Source organism: Sordaria macrospora, chromosome 2, assembly GCF_033870435.1.
Source record: "Sordaria macrospora chromosome 2, complete sequence".
NCBI classification, from domain to species: Eukaryota; Fungi; Ascomycota; class Sordariomycetes; order Sordariales; family Sordariaceae; genus Sordaria; species Sordaria macrospora.
In genome coordinates, this window is record NC_089372.1 from 279,287 (window position 1) to 296,645 (window position 17,359).

Below are 17,359 nucleotides of genomic sequence, written 5' to 3' on the forward strand. Positions count from 1 at the left end.
GCGATTTCTGAGCCAAGCGATGAGCGTCTCGTCCGACCTAAGCACCGAACAAGCATTCTTCTTGCGTGTGTCAACCGTTCGATCGAATGTTCCGGGACAAGGCTCGGAAATTCCGCAGAAAACTTCCTCTCGACCGAATAGACTGGGGGTTTCGATGTTTCTTCGCCTGAGGGTCATCGTTGAGATGTCGTGCCGAGTTGAGTTCCGGTATTGATCCATAATATCGATCGGGAAAAGATCAGGGTGCTTAACCACCTTTGAAAACGCGCTGATAGTTGTAGAAATTAAGCCGTCAATAGTGTTCAGATCGTCCAACTTGGTAGGCTGTTCCGGAATCTGGATCCCGCAGGGTTGATCTCTTACGAGCCTTGGATTTATGTTAGCCTCGCAGCCTATGTGCATTTGTATAAGTAATACATACCAAAGTTGAAGCAGAAACCGAGTATCGAGTAGGTTCCTACCGGCTGCAATGGGTAAGGCCTTCTCTTCGCGGGGCAAACGGTGAAGCTCTGTAACATAGGTCCAGGCAGAACGCAAACATTCTTCGGCCAGCTTGGTGATATGCTTTCCATCGTCGTAGGACTTCAATAGTCTGGTGGATTTGTCAAGGTGGTATTCGAGTAATACCGATACAACCCGCAGCTGTTTCCAGAAGTCGTCGTGATCGAACGTCAATCGCGTGTCGGAGATGGCTCCGCAAGCCAGCTGCAGCGCCATGAATGTGCCCAATTCGGTTTTGAGCCAATCCATCATTGGTACGCGCCCCTGTCGGCTTCCTGTGGTCAAGTAAAGTCGTGGGACGTCCAGTACGGGCTGCCTGGGTATTCGTAGTGGTGATCATGTAGTTGGAATTTGTCGGATATCAGGAGAAGTGCGACAACCACGGCGAGATGGAGACACGAGGACTCGAACAACGGAACGAACGACCAGATTGGGCGCATAGCGGTATCCATGGGCCATCAGAGTCCCTCGATGTATCACTCTCCCTTGAACCGTTATCTCTCCTGGCCCAAGTTACGCACGCCCTCCATCTTTTGCCGCACTGGGTACGTTGACGTTGGTCTCGCAAACAACCATTTCTTTGTCTGGATGTACGCGCGAAAACGTGTTTGTTCACGCCCAGCGGCACAGGGGCTGTGACAAGGGCAGAGTTCTGGGCTTGGAACAAAGGGTTCAATTCAGCTGATAAACTACTTTGGTCTCGAAGGCCTTGTTGATCCTTTCAACCTTCAACCAAAGGCTGGGTTTCAAGGCCTTCTTATGCCAAAGAGGTGTGGTACGTACTGAGGTGCGTACCGAGCCTTGTCGCCTAATGCCTCGAGGTATCTATCTAGCGGTCTTCATGTGGATCTTCCTGAGTGCTTTTCACCCATTCTCCTTCTTTCCTCTAGCATCGGCCTCTGTCCGGTCGTCATTGTGGCCCAGCAGTCACTGGAGCTGCACGTACGCATGCACGGGCTGACCTGTCTTTCATGCACATTGTATAACAATGCATATCTCACCATGCCCCTAAAGATGCCCTCTCGCCCCGTGATGCAAGGGGGACCTCAGGATGATGCTCAGCGCCATCGGCAGTTAAGGCTAATGCAAAGTGTTGAGGTTCTGTTAAGCCTCGGAACATCTAACCCAGAACTGTGGGCAAATGTCCGTGTGACACTGAGTTCGATTGGGAAGTCCTTAGCTTCGACCTTGATGAACCTGATTAGTCTGAAAGCTAGCTGGAGCTCCATGAAGGTGTTCAGGGGCTCCCTGAGATGCTCGGCATGCTCTAGGGAAAACATGGTAGTCACTGATGGTTCTGGAACGGAAAGTTCGGGACATTCCCAGTCGACATTGAAGCTAGGAGCGCCTAGGGGGTTCTCGAGCCGGTCTATTTCGTCGGCGTTCTGACTCATCGTAAGGCGTGTCGAGCGTTGCCTAAGATCCAATTTCTTTGGATGGCTTTGGTGTGGCGCGTGGTCCGGGAAATGGAATCGAGTAAAGGATTGCGGAACCTGCCAGGCAAAGGACTCGAAACCTGGGCCCCAAATACCAGCAAATTTCTTTCAAAAGAAGAACAAAGCGGTACGAACTATGAATCATCCAGGGCATCTCTGGGTTCGTCGATTCCTTTCAAGCTCCTGGCCGCAGCTGCAAGGGTCGTTCAATGCCTGGGCCAGGGAACCAACAGCGCGTTCCATCCTGCCCGCCATTGTTAGTGACCGCCTGTGCCGCTAACGAGAGAATCCCCAACGGCGCCAGTCTTTGTCCCCGCGCCTTGAAGCTGCCGTTGGCTGACCAGAGTGAGGGCAGCGTGGAATGTGTTGGCAAGAAGTGCGGTCGGGTTAAGGAACCGTCAACGTCGTGTCGTCGATCATCGGATTCGGACGAAGCGAGTCGCTCAGCGGGCTTAGATACGTTGCTAACTCGACTAGTCCAGTACTGCACCAACCGGAGTTAGTGCAGTATCAAGCCCTGCTCCGCTGCCTCCCGCTCGGCGGCGGTTCGCTGTTGTAGGTGACCACTTGGCGGGGCGTTTGCTAATTCCTTGTCGATGGGTGACATCGCCGTGGGTAAATAGCGATGAGGTTTCCTGGAAAACATCTCGACATGGTGATCGGATGAATGCGATGGGAAAGATACGTCGAGATTTAGCGATAAAAACTTGAACAAGCTTCCGTGTTGGGGCAGACAATTGCTTTGGAAATTAGGAGAGGAGAAAACGAGCACCAAAAACAACGTAACGTGCCTTACTACAAAGGGAAGACCTGCCTTGCCGCATCGGCCGGTCTCTTCTGAACATCCAAGGAGCCATCAATCAAAAACCCAACCCAACCAAACCGAACCTCCCGTCATTTGCGCCTTTAAAAGATGGAATGGAATGTTCAGCGATGGCCGAAGGTTCTCGTTGCAAGCCGAATTCATTCCCCAATCCACGGCAGTAATCCTTCGACCTTTCACTTTCCGTACATTTCCACTTCGGTGCCCCTTCGTCAACCTGCAACTACATCGACTTCCTCGAGCTTGAAATAGTACCACGGACATGCCTTCATTTGTCGGTGCTCGTGCATCTCCGCCTGGAAAATATATGCTTCATCTGGCAGAGGAATAGGATAAATTTTTAAAATTTGAATATAGTTTGTTACGTTGAGGTTGGTAAAGTGCCCATCTCCAACCTCCGGCTCTTCGTCCGCTTGAAATCTCCACAAACGGCCACGGGAGCTCCGATTCGACCAACTCCTTCACGGCCCCACCTAGCCCGTCACTCGCGGCCGATCGGCCCCAGGCTCTCGCCCGTGCAGCCGTGCTACCGTAGCGGTGTGGGGAATCGGACGGATGGGATCCCGGTCCCGTCCGGAATAGACCAAGCTGCTTTTTGGAGCGCTGTTTAAAGATGAGGAATTTTAAAACAGAGACATCGAAGAGAGCAAGTTGTCATTCTGTTGGACAATTAGAATAAGTGAACAGGGATGTCAAATACACATTAATCCAGATCAAATGTCAACACTCTGACATAGCCGATACCACCCATTACCATAAAAAATTCTTCAACCACCTATCCCATTCACGTCACTCTTGTCTTTACCAGTCATCAACACCATAACAGAGCTCAATCGGTCGATAACAAGCTTGCGCAAGACCATTCCTTCATTCTCTTCATTGTCATCATCTGTTCAACCATCAAGGCTAACATCCCAAGCCAAAACCAAACAACAGATCCCAAAAGCAACGCCCATATCCCATCAAAAAAATATAAAACAAATTAAAAACAATTTTGGTATGCACTGTTATAAACGCCCGGACACGCCAGGCCTGTTGTGCAACCCCTGAGTCCCGCTCGCTTTGCCTTTGCGCCTCCAATATGCATTTGTTCGTTGTATACCATGTATGCGTTCCATCATCTCCTCGTCTGTCTCCCATAACCCTTGCTGAATGTTGCCGGTGCTATGGCTTGACAATCCTTTCGTACTCATCGGCTGCTTCACCCTCGACTTGTGGCTGATCGGTCGTCACACAGGGAGTCCTGGGACTAATCTCCCCGTCGCTAACCGGCACCGGCACCGGCACATCCCCATTCGCATTCACCTCCTCATCAGGGACACCCTCCCCCACACCACCATTATACAGATCTTGTCTTCCTTCCTGACTAGCCAGCCACCCAGGCTGCTCATCCTTGGGCGTAGGCGGCGGCCCCTGATGAGGTCTCTCCGTCCTCTCCACCGCGTCGGGAATCTTCACACACGCCGGCTCCTCAAACGTGCCCTGCGCCACCCCAGCATTATGTACCTCGTGCCCTTGCCTCCCCGGTAAAGTATTCCACCCCTTCTCATCCCTCTCTTCACCACCGAGCGCCATCCCCCGCTTGAGAAACCCATCTTCACTCTCCCTCCTAGCCACGGCCACAGTTGCGCCCTCACTAACACTCAGCCGATGCAACTTCTCATCGCAACTCTTCAACTGCTGCAGCCGCTCATCGTACGCCTTGCGGTAGTCGACCTTCTCGAGGAGCCAAGTGGCCAAGACCTTGATCAGGTACTTCCTGTCGACCGGCTTGGGGACGTAATCGTTCATGCCGAACTCTAGGCACTTCTCACGGTCCCCTTTAAGGGCGTAAGCAGTCATAGCAATAATCGGCACCTTCACGTTAGCGTCACGGATTCGCTGCGAGGCTTCTTGTCCGTCCATGATGGGCATATTGATATCCATCAGCACGATATCATAGCCTACAGGTTTGCCCGTGACCATCTTCACGGCCGCGGCGCCGTCGGCTGCCAGGTCGATGCTCTTGAAGCCAAGGGAGCGCAGCATGCCGAGCATGACCTTTTGGTTGATAATGTTGTCTTCTACAAGCAAAACGGTCTTGCGGCCGGCGACGGAGGCGAGGCGTTTTTGAAGAATCGTGACGTCGGGTTGAATATGCGAGATGGGTGAGCCGTCCTTAGCGGCCATCTGGTGCTTCCAATCCTGGATCTGTTCGAGGCTCTTGATCTTCTTGAAGCGCGCGGTAAACCAGAAGATGGAGCCGTGGCGTTCGGGGTTGGGGCGGTAGCCAATGCGGCCACCCATGAGTTCGGCGAGAGATTTGGCGATGGAAAGGCCGAGACCAGTGCCCTTGTAACGCTTGGTGGTGGTCAAGTCGAACTGGCTAAAGGGAGTGAAGAGCGAGGCGGAGGCGGCTTCCCGGATGCCAATGCCCGTGTCGATGACTTCGGTCAAGAGGGTGTAGCTGTCACTGTCTTCGGAGTGGACCGAGGCTCTGACTCGGATGCTTCCTTTGTCTGTGAACTTGGCCGCGTTGCCGACAATGTTTTGGACGATTTGGCGGTAGCGGAGAGGGTCACCCTGGACGGACTTGGGAAGGTTGAGGGCGAGGAAGAGCTCGAAGTGGACGGCTGGGGGTAACGTGGTCTGGACACTGCGCACCACTGATGTGATGATGCTGGCAACACCCACCACGTCGGAGCTGACTGAGAAACTGCCCGATGCTAGCTTTGAATAGTCCAGGATGTCGTTAATGACCTGCAACAATATCTGACCCGACTCGTCCATAATGTTGACAATGTCTCGCTGCCTCTCCGTAAGAGGCGAGTCAAGCAGCAACGCGCAAGCCGAAAGCATACCGTGCATAGGGGTACGGATCTCGTGGCTCATGTTGGCGAGGAAGTCGGACTTGAGCTTCTCGCTCTCCTCGTAGGCAGCGATCAAGCGGGACTCGGACGCCTTACGCTCCGTTAAGTCACGCGTGACCTTGCCAAAGCCGACATGGACGCCATTCTTGTAGACGGCTGTGATGACGACGTTGGCCCAGAACCGGGTGCCGTCCTTTTTGTAGCGCCAGCCCTCGTCCTCCACACGGCCTTCGCGGAGACAGATGTCAAGTTCCATCTCTGGCTTCTTGATGTCGAGGTCTTCCTTGCCGTAGAAGATGGAGAAGTGTTTGCCGATGATCTCGTCCCGGGTGTAGCCCTTGAGCAATTGCGCTCCTGTATTCCACGTCGCAATATGACCCTTGGTATCCAGCAGGAAGATGGCATAGTCCTTGAGCGCTTGTACGAGAATGCGGAAGGCTTCGTCGGTGGAAAGGCCCGGTTGCACAAGTTCGTTGTCGAGGACGTCCGAGGTAGGGCGCTCGTGCCATTCGAGGTAGATGGAGACCAGCTCGGCGCCTCGAAAGATGGGAATCACGCGGGCGCGACAGGTGAAGGCACTCTTGACCGTGATGGCTTTGGAGGTGCGCTCAGATCGGGATGCGACGGCATCGTCGACAGCTTCGGCAATGTGTTTTGATTTGCTGGCGCCGGTTTCGCGGACCTGGCCGTCGAGAAAGGGCAGTAGGAACTTGCCGACGCAATCCTTTTCGGTAACGTGCCAGTCTTGGCAGAAGCGTTTCGAGACCCTGGTGATGCAGCACGACGATGACAGGAGGAGTAATGGGATGGGCGAGTAGTCGAAGATGAGGCTCATGTCGGGAGCCGCAAAGGGATGCGTTGGCGGGACATCTTCTTGGAGGGTGACGGTGACGTTGCTGTTGCTGCTGTCGTCGACGGACGAGTCTGTTGTTGTCGTGGTTGCGATGCTCCAGGCGGGGTCATTTTCATCCTCAATGTCCTGGGTGGTTGGTGTCGAAGCTGAAGCTGAGGCCGAAGCCAAGATGTGGTGGGAGTCGTCGTCGTTGGAGTGTTCCTGAGTCAGGGACTGGAGACTGTCCGAATTGTCGGGTCCGGGGGCGGAGTCGTTGATATCGGAATGGGATTCTTTGTCTTTTCCATCCTCATGGCCGCCAATGACCATGTTGAGCAGACTGTTTGCCATGTCGGCCACGATGGTGGTGTTGGCTTTGGCCGTGGAGAGATGCATTTTTTCGGTGCCAGTGCCAGAGTCGATTTGCCGATCTCGAGATCCAAGGTGCCAACCCGCGACAAGTGATTTGCTGCAAGCAATTAGGGACCTCCAAAATGGTCTGATTTGTGCAGTAGGCGGTTGTCTGGCGGTCTATTAACCGCAGGCGGGTGGGCGCAAGGCAGAGATGGCCTGACCTTTGCAGCGTTCCCAGGCACGGTACAGGCAACCTAAGTGCAGGCTACTGGAAGTTGCGGGGGTTGGTCAATAGTTTTAGAGGGAGAAACCAAGACGGGATGGGAGTGGGTCGGGTCTCGGAAGAGAGAGAGGAAAAAGAGGACGAAAGGGCAAGAGCAGAGGACAAACTTCGGAAAACGGGAAAGTGAAAACGAGAGACTGGTCTTTGTGTCGCTACCGGAGAACTCGAATGAGGCGAAAGGGAGGGGGAAAAAAAAAAGGAGACGGACGGGGTGAACATGGTTGACGGGATGACATGGAGGACGGGAAGGACCAAAGAGTGCAAAAAACGGACGGGAGGAGAGAGGGCTCACCCACCACTCACACACGGGACTCTGGACGCAAGCTGTGAATGGTCAGTGCTTGGCTGCCACTGTGATTATCACCCGCTGATTGTCACTGAGAACACCGCCCTGTCACGGGCACAACCGTCCGGTACCGATGGAATGGTCAAGTTTTGAAAGTGAGTGGTGACAGTGACACGGAAATACCAGGAGAATGTGCAACAAATCCTCCAACAAGTAGCACCAAACATGGTATTATACCCGTGTGATATCAGTCGTTTAAGACTCGTGGCAAATTGGAGGAGCAAAGAGACCGGCAAGAGGGAAGACGGGTTGACGGGATCAACAGGGCCTGCGCGATGCAAGACCGCAAACTGACTGATTTTAGTACACTACACTAATCACTGCCCTGCGGCAATACTGGGATTAACCTCGGGCAATATCTATAAGACAGATTCTCATGATTCCCATGCCGTCGGTAAACCGGTAAAGAGGTAAATGATAGACACAGATAGGCCCATCTAGACCCGGTTGTATCAGTCTGGTCATGCATTTATTTAGCTGTCAAAGTCATGCTGTCAAATCGGTTGCTAATGCCATCTCGATGGTACCTCTAGGTCCCGATGCACATGCCGACTGCAAAAAATGTTATTTCGGAATCCTGTCCCTGTCAATGATGCATTTGCATTTGCATTTGCCATTTGACAGGCGACAGACAGCTGCTGCATGGAACCCTCCAGTCCTCTGCTGACACATTCATTGGAGTGGTCCAGATCCTAGCCGGATCTGAGGGCGATCGTCGCTGCGCATCTTCAATGGTTGAATGGATCATTGAGTGGCATTCTGGTTTTGTGGTGACTGTCCGTTCTTGTTGGTCGCAAAAAGTGAGGGACGTGTGTTGGCAAAAAGAAGGAACAGGAAAACGAAAAAAAATGATGCGTTTGGTTTGTGATGATCTGGGCTGGGGAAGGCTGTGCATAGGTATCGAAGAAATTTCAACATTTCAACATTTGCCCAAACTGCCTGACAAAGTTCAAAGAGGTTCAAGAGCCCCTCCTCACTTACCCTCGGGATCGACGATGTCTTGCAGCTGTCCTTTTGTGTGTCACCTCTTCCGTTCCCAATGCTGGCAGGTGGGGGGCCAGTGACAGTTACCATGACGTCATATTCCTTTTTTTGCAGGGTCATCTGCAGTCCTTGACCGCTTTCACTCCGCGCTTCGGATTGCGTTGACTCCTTCAGCCCAAGCCTATCTGGGCCTAGCCATTCGCTAGTGTCTCGAATCTTTTCCTATCGCGCAGTGCCAGGCTAGCCCGGAAAGGTGATGGTCTCTTCTGTGAGATTCCACCTCTTTTCTCCATTCGTCACTGATGCCCAGAACCCCTCACGAATCCCAAAACATGAAGCTATTCCCAAACTGCAATCTGTCACAACCAACAAACTTCATGATGGGGTTGTCCATGGGAAGCGGACCCCCTTTGCCCTCGTATTTTGGATACACCAACCACCTTGGCTGGCAGCTGGCAGGTTGCTAGCGGTAGCGGTCACGCCCAACGCGACACCAACCTCCTTCACCCGTTCACGATGCCACGCTTCTGTTCGCGTCTCCATTCACCCGTGTTGTCGTGGTGTTGTTGTTATTGACAATGGGCCAGCTGACACTGCGCCAACGGAGCAACCAGTCATGACCATAATCCTACAATGCGACAACAAAGCAGCAAGGTTCAGGATCCTTTCCAATCGGTACAACTCTCGCTGCTGATAATCACTATCTGAACAATTGCCAAGTTAATAGATCTCGATCCCTTTACACAGCCTTTCCCCAAGCCAACCCAGAGCTTCCACCGCCAGTCCTTCCATCCCAACCCTCAACCACCAACCCTCAACCACCAACCCTCAATCACCAACCCTCAACCACCAACCCTCAATCACCAACCCTCAATCACCAACCCTCAACCACCAACCCTCAACCACCGCACAACCACACCAGAGACAGACCGCCACCCCCTAGATATGGACCTACTTCATAACAGTCATGGTATGCACCAACCTCAACTTGCCCCCCTCCACCCTAAACTCATGACTATCCGGCTCCGCCCCCGCAAAGTCAAAAAACACATCCACCGCTCCCAGCACCTCATCAATCACATACCGTCGATTCACATTCTTGATCCCACTCGGCACGCCCACGTTACAACTCGGCTGGATATAACTACCTCCCTCCAGTCTCGCGCAGGGACTTCCCCAGGGGACTTGCACTTTCTTGTCGTTGAACAGGTCCAGATACGCGTCGCCAGCGGCTTGGATCACGGCCCGGGTGTCGCGCTTGGCAAGGGGGATCTCGTCCCAGAGTCCGGAAGAGGATTCTTGCGAGGAGTATTTGAGTGTTGAGGTCGGGTCGAAGAGCCAGTCGCCTTTTGAGGTTACTATGGTTTCAATTTTGGACAGGGACAAAGTGTCGGGGGAGAAGCGCAGTTGCGTGCCGATGACGTGTTGTTTGTTGGTCTCGGTGGTGATGAGCTCGGTGAAGGTGGCGCATTGGGTGGTGTCGTAGGTGCTGCGGCTGTGGTCGATGCGGAGAGCGGTGGACAAGATGCCGGTGGTGAGGGTGGCAGTCTTGAAGTTTTGGGTGTAGGTGACTGAGGCAGAAGAGTTGGCGAGGAGGAGGGAAGGGGTTCCGGCCTTTTGCGCGGCGACGTAGGAGGCGGCTTGGGCTTTGAGGAAGTCGCGGTCGCAGGTGGATGCGGCTGCCTGTCTGGGAGCTTCAGCTGTGGGAGCCCCGAGGGCCGCCAAGGGGGTGAGGGAGAGTACAGTGGTGGTGAGGAGCATCATGATGCTGATGGTCTGGTTTTGACGCCTTGAAGGGAAGCAAAAACAGATGCGGAGGCTTCACAATACTGGGGCTTCAAGTGAACCCATCACGTCGTCTTTCCCCGACATCAAGCTCCATTTTATACACTGAATCTTGGATGAGTATCCAAACTGCCGGGCTCGAGCGAGATTTACCAGTTGCCAGTAGCAGTTGGGATATTGCACCTGTGCGGGGATGCCCGTCTCATTTATACTCGGCACTCGCTTCAGCCATTCACGATCGTTTTACCTTGGCAGGGAGTTTTCGGCCAGTGTTCAGCCAAATTGCAAGCTATAGCTATAGCAGCTCTAGTAACGACGGTTGAGCTCAAGGCTGAGCAGCTCGTTTCCTTATCAGGCAATGCGATCGTCCTCACCCTTCCATATGGCACGGAAGCACCCGTCCGCTTCTGTCGATCAGAGCATGGCGATGTTTCACAGCTGATCGACATTTGCTCGAATTGTTGACGCCTTATCAGGTACGCACGACGTCTTCTACTCACATCAGTGGGACTGGAGTCCGGATAATTCTCGTTTCGTCACCGGGAGCATAGGCTGGGTAACGCTTTTTGGTTCGTTTGGTGCATGGCAGGAACAGCGAACACAACCGTTGATCTTACCTAAGGTCTGGAATTGCGTATCTGGCGCTGAGAGCATCCAGTGATATTCCTCCCGCTGTTTCCCCGCAGAACCTTCCGCGTTGACACGGGACAGCGGCCAACTGACTACAGAAAGGAATGTAAAATATCTGGTTGGCCAATCACGAGGTCGCTCCTTCCCAGCCGAGCCAGCGTCTCAGTATAAACTGCAATGGAAACCCCCAAATATCACCAATATCGCGGCTCATGAAGCGGGGTCGGCAGTTCAGCCTGTATCTTATTGGTGACCTTTGTCGCAAAACATCTTTGAGCCGAGATGGTCAGATTCGAGCTTCGGCTGCCAGAATAACAGCCGGCCGATGTCGTCCTAATCCTCGCAGCTTTCACCCTTCATACCTCCAGCACCTCTCTTAATACCCTCGGCTACCTACTCAACCTGTCACCGCTGCACAAACTCGCTCCCTGGACAAGACGTCCAGACCACGAAGTCACGCCCCGTCACGCATCGCGACCACAACACATCGCACCATAACTACAATACCTCAAATCACAGCTATAACACCTCCACCCCAATACCTTATCCCATCATGGAAAACAAAAACACAACCCCCTCCGGCCCCTTCCCCCCCACCGGCCTCCACATCCTAATAGTAGGCGCTGGCTTTGCCGGCCTCTCCGCAGCCATCGAATGCGAGCGCAAAGGCCACCGCGTGACTTTATTCGAGAAAGTCTCTTCCATAGACGAAATCACTCGGTACGGGGATATCATCTCGTTCGACCCCAACGGGTCACGGGCGTTTGAGAAGTGGGTTTTCCCTTCTGGCGAGTCGGTGGCTGAAAAGATGGAAGCGATTGCTCGACAGACTACCTGGTTGGATCTTTTTCATTACAAGGGGGAGTTTGTTACAAGGCAAAGTTTCAAGGAGGAGAAGGATATGGGTTGGGAGGGGAGGAGGATTAATGGCCATAGGGGGGAGTTGCATCGGTTGATTTGGGAGTATGTGAGGACTAGGAAGGGGGTGGAAGGAAGGGGGATTAAGGTCAGGTGGGGGGTGAGGGTCAGGGATTACTTTGAGTGTGATGGGACCGAGAGTGGAGGGAAAGGGCAAGGGGAAGAAGGGGAAGAAAGGGAAAGACCGCATGCGGGTGTGATCATCACGGGAGCAGATGGCGAGATTGAGAAAGTGACAGGTGACGCCGTTCTAGCCGCTGAAGGCGTTAGGTCAAGAGGTCGGAAGTTAGTCCTTGGCCTTGAGGAAGACGAACAACCAAAGTCTTCCGGCTACGCAGTTTACAGGGCTTGGTTCCCTTCTGCGCCTGTTATCGCAAAGAACCCCATCACCAAACATCTCGTGGAAAACGGGGATCAACACCAGGGCTTCATCGGGCCAGACATTCACTTCCTTGTCTCGAGCATCAAGAAGGGAAGCGAGATAAACTGGGTGTTTACCCACATCGACGACGGCAACATTGAAGAATCTTGGCAATTCCCCGGTAAACCCGAGGAAGCATTGACCTACCTGGAAGGATGGTGTCCCGTCGTCAGAGAACTAGTGAAAGCTACACCGCCGGGGAGACTAATCGATTACAAACTCGTCTACCGCGAACCGCTGCCTACCTTCGTCAGCCCAAAAGGAAGGATCGCGCTGATAGGAGACGCCGCTCACCCGTTTTTGCCTACGTCTATTCAGGGAGCAAGTCAGAGTATCGAAGATGGATCAGTGGTGGCTGCTTCTCTTGAACTTGCCTGCCATGCAAACAAGAGGGGCGAGATGGCGAAACAGAAAGTGGTCCCCACGGCGCTTAAAGCTTTTGAAAAGCTGAGGTACGAACGGGTGCATAAAGCGCAAGCCAATGGGCCGAAGATGAGGGAGCGGTGGCATAAGGCTGATTGGGACGGGCCGGAGGGGGTATGGAATTGTCCGGAGAGGATATGGTTGTTGAGGGAAGGATGGTTGTTGGGGTTTGATGCTGAGAGGGATGTTTATCGGAGGTGGGCTGAGGTGGTTGCGGAGATACAGAAGAAGGAGAAGGGAGAGAATGTGGTGAAGTTGGATGGGAAGAGTGGGAAGGCCAAGTTGTGACGAGAAAAGGAGTAGTGAGAACGGCGAGGGTGGCGTGTCGCGTGGCGGTTTTGTTTCCTTTGACACTCGGCCGAGCCTAGTCGAGATATTGACGACGGCGAGAGGCTCCGGGGGGCTATGGTGGTGATGAACAACTGCATTTCAGTCCGGGATTTGTGTCAGTCGCATGTCAAGAGGGAATGCGGAAGGGATTGACCATGACGGCAACAGACATGATGAAGTTGGGGCCGCGGGAAAGTTTTGACGAGAGCAATGGCTGATAAAGCCGGCAGTGGCGGTTTCATGGGAGATTAGAGCTTACCATGGGGAACTGGTGAATGGTGACACAGGTAGATAACACCACATGCACTTGTCCGATGGTAGGAGCGCTTACAATCGGGCTCATTCGGGTTGTCGCCGTCGTTATTTCCCTTCAAAGACAGTCTTGCGAGACAACTGGCATATCTGCGCACCGCCAAGTTGGAAAGAACTGTCAACCTGATTAAGTCACTCTGTGTTCTTGCTCAGCACTGACAACGGAACTTTTCAACATCACGGTTCTGGGTTTGACAGCATCCCAGAGTTGGTCCCAAATGCTACCCAAGACCAATTTACCCGCCTGGAAGAATACAGTTACCAAAAAAAAGGGTCCTTCGCTCCATGTGGTTGACCGTCGCCGTCAGAGAACATTCCATGATCCATGACGGACATCGTTCCTTCTCCCCAGCTGCCCGGAGACGAAAGCCCTTTCCTCAAATTCGGAACGACCAGGTCCATCCAGCCCAGGCTCCAGTCAGAACTCAGAAGCCGGTCCGGTCCGACCTCCAGCTAGCTAGTTTTTGTTCTTGTGAATGTCAAATGCCCGTGGGCAAAACCGTTCTAGCCCCGATGATCGTTGCCTCCCAACCTGCTGCCAACAGCGACCAAAATGATGTTCCAGCGTTCCCATTCCAGAAGTTTTCGGTCTTCCTCTACCGTGAATTTCCTATTCGGGACGTTTCACCAAGTCACAAGCTCAACCGGTCCCTGCTAGCTCCCCTGTCCCAGTGGCTAGGACCGCTCTGCCAAGAGCCCTTCCAGAACCGTGAATTTCTGTGAGAGAAGCCCAAGGACGGTATTGAGTCGCATTGACAGCTATTTAGCCGCCGGGTTAATCGGCATTTGTGATGCTTTCCTTCCTGAAGCTTTCAATTGCGGCGTTGATTTCCCCCGCAATTCAACTGGTGCTGGGGGTGGTGTGGTATGTGATGCTACGCTGATGCTTGGAGGCTCTAGCCCGGTTGTGAACGACAACGACAACTCTTTGGGGACACTTTTACCAGGGCTGATGATGCGTTGAGAAGTTGGGAATGAAGATAGTGAACCTGTTTGGGAAACTCGGTATCATACAGGTAGCCATCATCTCACTGGGTCCAAAGATGAAACGTGTTGATGTCCTATGCTTCGATATCGAGGTTCTGTTCGGACTTCGGCCTCGCCGTGACACATCTGGACATGCTAAGCATCCTGGACATATGGCCATCGACTAGGCAAGATAGTCTGACGGATGGATCTTGCCTCTTGGCTTGGCAACCCCGGATTCTGCTAGTTCACCTATGGGGTAAAAACAAAAGAGGACGTCAACGGGAACTCATCGGCCAGCATATCCGGATCGCGGGGAAAAAAACAGACAAGAATGGCTAAACGCGTTGGATTTCCCTGTTGCAAGACGAGCCCATCACTCCGCCAAAAAAGCAATCTTGGCGACTTCTTTCCGATCACTGAATGTCAAGAACACAAGCGGTCTCGATCAAAGCAAGATCGCATGGCGCTTGGTGCTCTCCGGATGGTTACATCGCGGGTGTGCTAAATCGGTTTCCCCATGAAATCCAAGGAGCAAGAGGGCCGCATCACCACACCACCTCGAACCTCAGCCAGGCCCATGGGGGGTGAAACATCGGAGCGGAACTGCCTAGGGGGGGCATGAACCTCCAAACCTCGCTCATTTCCAGGAAACAATGCAACCATGTCAATGTAACGGACTCTTTTATCGTGGAACCACCATGAGGCGATCCGTCAACCTGCCAGTGACGAAAAGTATATAACCCCTAAGTACCCTCCCCGTGATCAACACTTAACTTCTGGTTCCTCATCCTCAGCACTTCCTTTCCAGACAGTCTCAGGTCAACACCATCAAAATGGTTGCTTTCTCCTCCATCCTTCTCGCCGCCACCACGGCCATCTCTGGCGTCTTTGCCCTCCCCGGCGAGCTCCCCGGCCAGGGCAGCCTCTTCAAGCGTCAGACCTACACCTCGTCGGCCACTGGCACCCACAACGGCTACTACTTCTCCTTCTGGACTGACGACCAGGGCAGCATTCAGTACACCAACGAGGCTGGTGGCCAGTACAGCGCCAAGTGGTCCGGCAACGGTAACTGGGTCGGTGGAAAGGGTTGGATGCCCGGTACTGATCGGTATGTTTTCCTTCTTTGCTTGCCTCCGGCGGCCACTCCGTGGAGGAGTCCTCGCTTCGCTCGACACATGTACTAACTTGTTAACAATAGCACCATCAACTACACCGGCACCTACTCCCCCAACGGCAACTCGTACCTCGCCGTCTACGGCTGGACTCGCAACCCTCTCGTAGAGTACTACGTCGTCGAGAACTTCGGCACCTACAACCCCAGCACGGGCGCCACCCGTCTCGGGTCCGTCACCTCGGACGGCGGCGTCTACGACATCTACCGCACCCAGCGCGTCAACCAGCCCTCCATCGACGGCACCGCCACCTTCTACCAGTACTGGTCCGTCCGCCAGCAGAAGCGCACCGGCGGCTCCGTCAACATGAAGAACCACTTTGACGCCTGGACCCGCTCCGGCCTCCAGCTCGGCACCCACAACTACCAGATTGTCGCCACCGAGGGCTACTTCTCGTCCGGAAGCAGCACCATCAATGTTGGCGCCAGCGGCGGCGGCGGATCTACTCAGCCTGAGAACCCTACTACTCCTACTAACCCCACCAACCCCGGCAACGGAGGCGGATCCGGCACCTGCTCGGCTAAGTGGGGACAGTGCGGTGGTCAGGGATGGTCCGGTCCTACTTGCTGCGTGTCTGGATCGACTTGCCAGGCTGCTAACCAGTGGTACTCTCAGTGCTTGTAAGCGGACTCCATCGACATGGAGTCTGTGAGCGAGCGGGGGATGTGAGATGTCTTGTCGAAGCATCGTGTTTCTCGGTCGCGAGGGGGGACTGAAAGAGGGACGCAGTGGTTAGTTTGAGGGTTGAAGGATGGCTTAAGGGTCTTTCGGATGTCTGAATGGGCTTGACTGTTTGCGATGGAGTTGGTGTTGGTGTCGTGACTGTGGTCTGTTGGCTTTGGCGGACGGATTGGGAAGCGGATCGTGTGGTTGGCGCATGATGGTTCTCGGATCGACGCGCGCATTCTTGTATATAGTTGTGTAATGCTTGCGGTTGCGCGGGCGGTGCAAATAACAGTTGTTGGATATCTTCTTGTCTCATGTGTCTTGTCGCGGTGATACAGTTGAAGATGAGGAAAGTGGGCTGTTCGCTGAGAAGTCTTGCCAAATGTTGTTCTGCACACGGTGGATAATGCGATATCATCATCTAGAACCGTCGTGACAAAACGCGGAGAAGTTGGCAATGTACCCAAAAAAAAAAAACCACACAAGGAAACAGACAATCGCGGGCACAAAACTACCTAGCAAGGAGCGTGGTGCTGAGATCGGGCACAACCCAGTAGGCAAACATCCAACCACCTGAACACAAGAAGTTACCAGTACCACCAGTACTAGCAGCCGTACCAGCATTACCAGCCCACGTGTATCTGACGGCGGCACAAGAGGTGTATATACACACTCCGCAGACCCTCTTTCAACAAAAAGCGTGATTGGCGTAGTGGTTAACCCGTTCGTTCTTCAAACGGCACTTCGAATACTTATGGTGTTCGTTGTCGGGCTGGGGCCCTTGCCACCTGATAGTGGATGTTCCCAGGTTCGAATCCCGGATCGCGCAATTCTTTTGCATATTTCTTTGTCTTTGTGCTTCTTCTTTTTCTTGTTGTTTTCTTTTTGTCTTCTTTTTGCTTGTGGTACTCTGGGAGCTTACCTGGGTTGATTAGAGGAAGGATAGAGGAAGGAGAAGGGAGATGATGCTGCATTTGAGTTGCCAAAGGGAAGTGAGAAGGAGCTCTTTCCTTGTGTTTGAACTTGTTTAGTTCTTGCAACGAGGAACGGCGCGTTCGACAGGCAAAGATCTGTCACCACTTATAGGAAAGAGGAACCACGCACAACTTCCATTGTTGTACAGTACTTTCGTTCACCTGGGCTGACAGGCACTCTTTTCCTCTTTCCATCTCCAAACGATCAGTGAACCAATTATTTGATACTGGCAAAACTCATTCTTTTAGATCCATTGCACACGCTTTAGGTTCCATTCCCATCAATCCTTGGCGTTGTCTTCGAAATCGAGGCTGCACCACTTTGTCCTCCCAAATGCGGTCCTCCAGAGC

General features: G+C 53.3%; 4 protein-coding genes and 1 non-coding gene across 5 annotated transcripts; 3 read left to right on the forward strand and 2 right to left on the reverse strand.

The window, feature by feature from the left end:
• Positions 1-3,399: 3,399 nt before the first annotated feature.
• On the reverse strand, positions 3,400-6,837 carry SMAC4_06862 (uncharacterized protein; the record flags this gene model as incomplete). Its single annotated transcript, XM_003344506.2, has 1 exon — positions 3,400-6,837. One exon carries the CDS (start codon positions 6,835-6,837, stop codon positions 3,925-3,927), a length of 2,913 nt encoding a protein of 970 aa, XP_003344554.1. The 3' UTR covers positions 3,400-3,924.
• Positions 6,838-9,359: 2,522 nt separating this feature from the next.
• On the reverse strand, positions 9,360-10,172 carry SMAC4_06863 (uncharacterized protein; the record flags this gene model as incomplete). The annotated part of the gene is made up of 1 exon (XM_003344507.1): positions 9,360-10,172. One exon carries the CDS (start codon positions 10,170-10,172, stop codon positions 9,360-9,362), a length of 813 nt encoding a protein of 270 aa, XP_003344555.1.
• A 1,204-nt stretch (positions 10,173-11,376) lies between these two features.
• On the forward strand, positions 11,377-12,874 carry SMAC4_06864 (uncharacterized protein; the record flags this gene model as incomplete). The annotated part of the gene is made up of 1 exon (XM_003344508.2): positions 11,377-12,874. One exon carries the CDS (start codon positions 11,377-11,379, stop codon positions 12,871-12,873), a length of 1,497 nt encoding a protein of 498 aa, XP_003344556.1. The 3' UTR covers position 12,874.
• A 2,104-nt stretch (positions 12,875-14,978) lies between these two features.
• SMAC4_06865 (uncharacterized protein) lies at positions 14,979-16,619 on the forward strand. The gene is made up of 2 exons (XM_003344509.2): positions 14,979-15,304; positions 15,395-16,619. Exons 1-2 carry the CDS (start codon positions 15,030-15,032, stop codon positions 15,990-15,992), a joined length of 873 nt encoding a protein of 290 aa, XP_003344557.1. The 5' UTR covers positions 14,979-15,029; the 3' UTR covers positions 15,993-16,619.
• Positions 16,620-16,732: 113 nt separating this feature from the next.
• SMAC4_13187 lies at positions 16,733-16,863 on the forward strand. Its single transcript has 2 exons — positions 16,733-16,769; positions 16,828-16,863. It is a non-coding gene; the product is annotated as a tRNA-Glu (tRNA).
• Positions 16,864-17,359: the final 496 nt, after the last annotated feature.

What these genes read in the sequence shown, in the direction of transcription:
- SMAC4_06865 (XM_003344509.2), top strand. Translation starts at nt 15,030, where the DNA reads ATGGTTGCTTTCTCCTCCATCCTTCTCGCCGCCACCACGGCCATCTCT. An exon ending in TGGATGCCCGGTACTGATCG is followed by an intron (nt 15,305 to 15,394) that starts GTATGTTTTCCT and finishes TGTTAACAATAG; the next exon opens with CACCATCAACTACACCGGCA.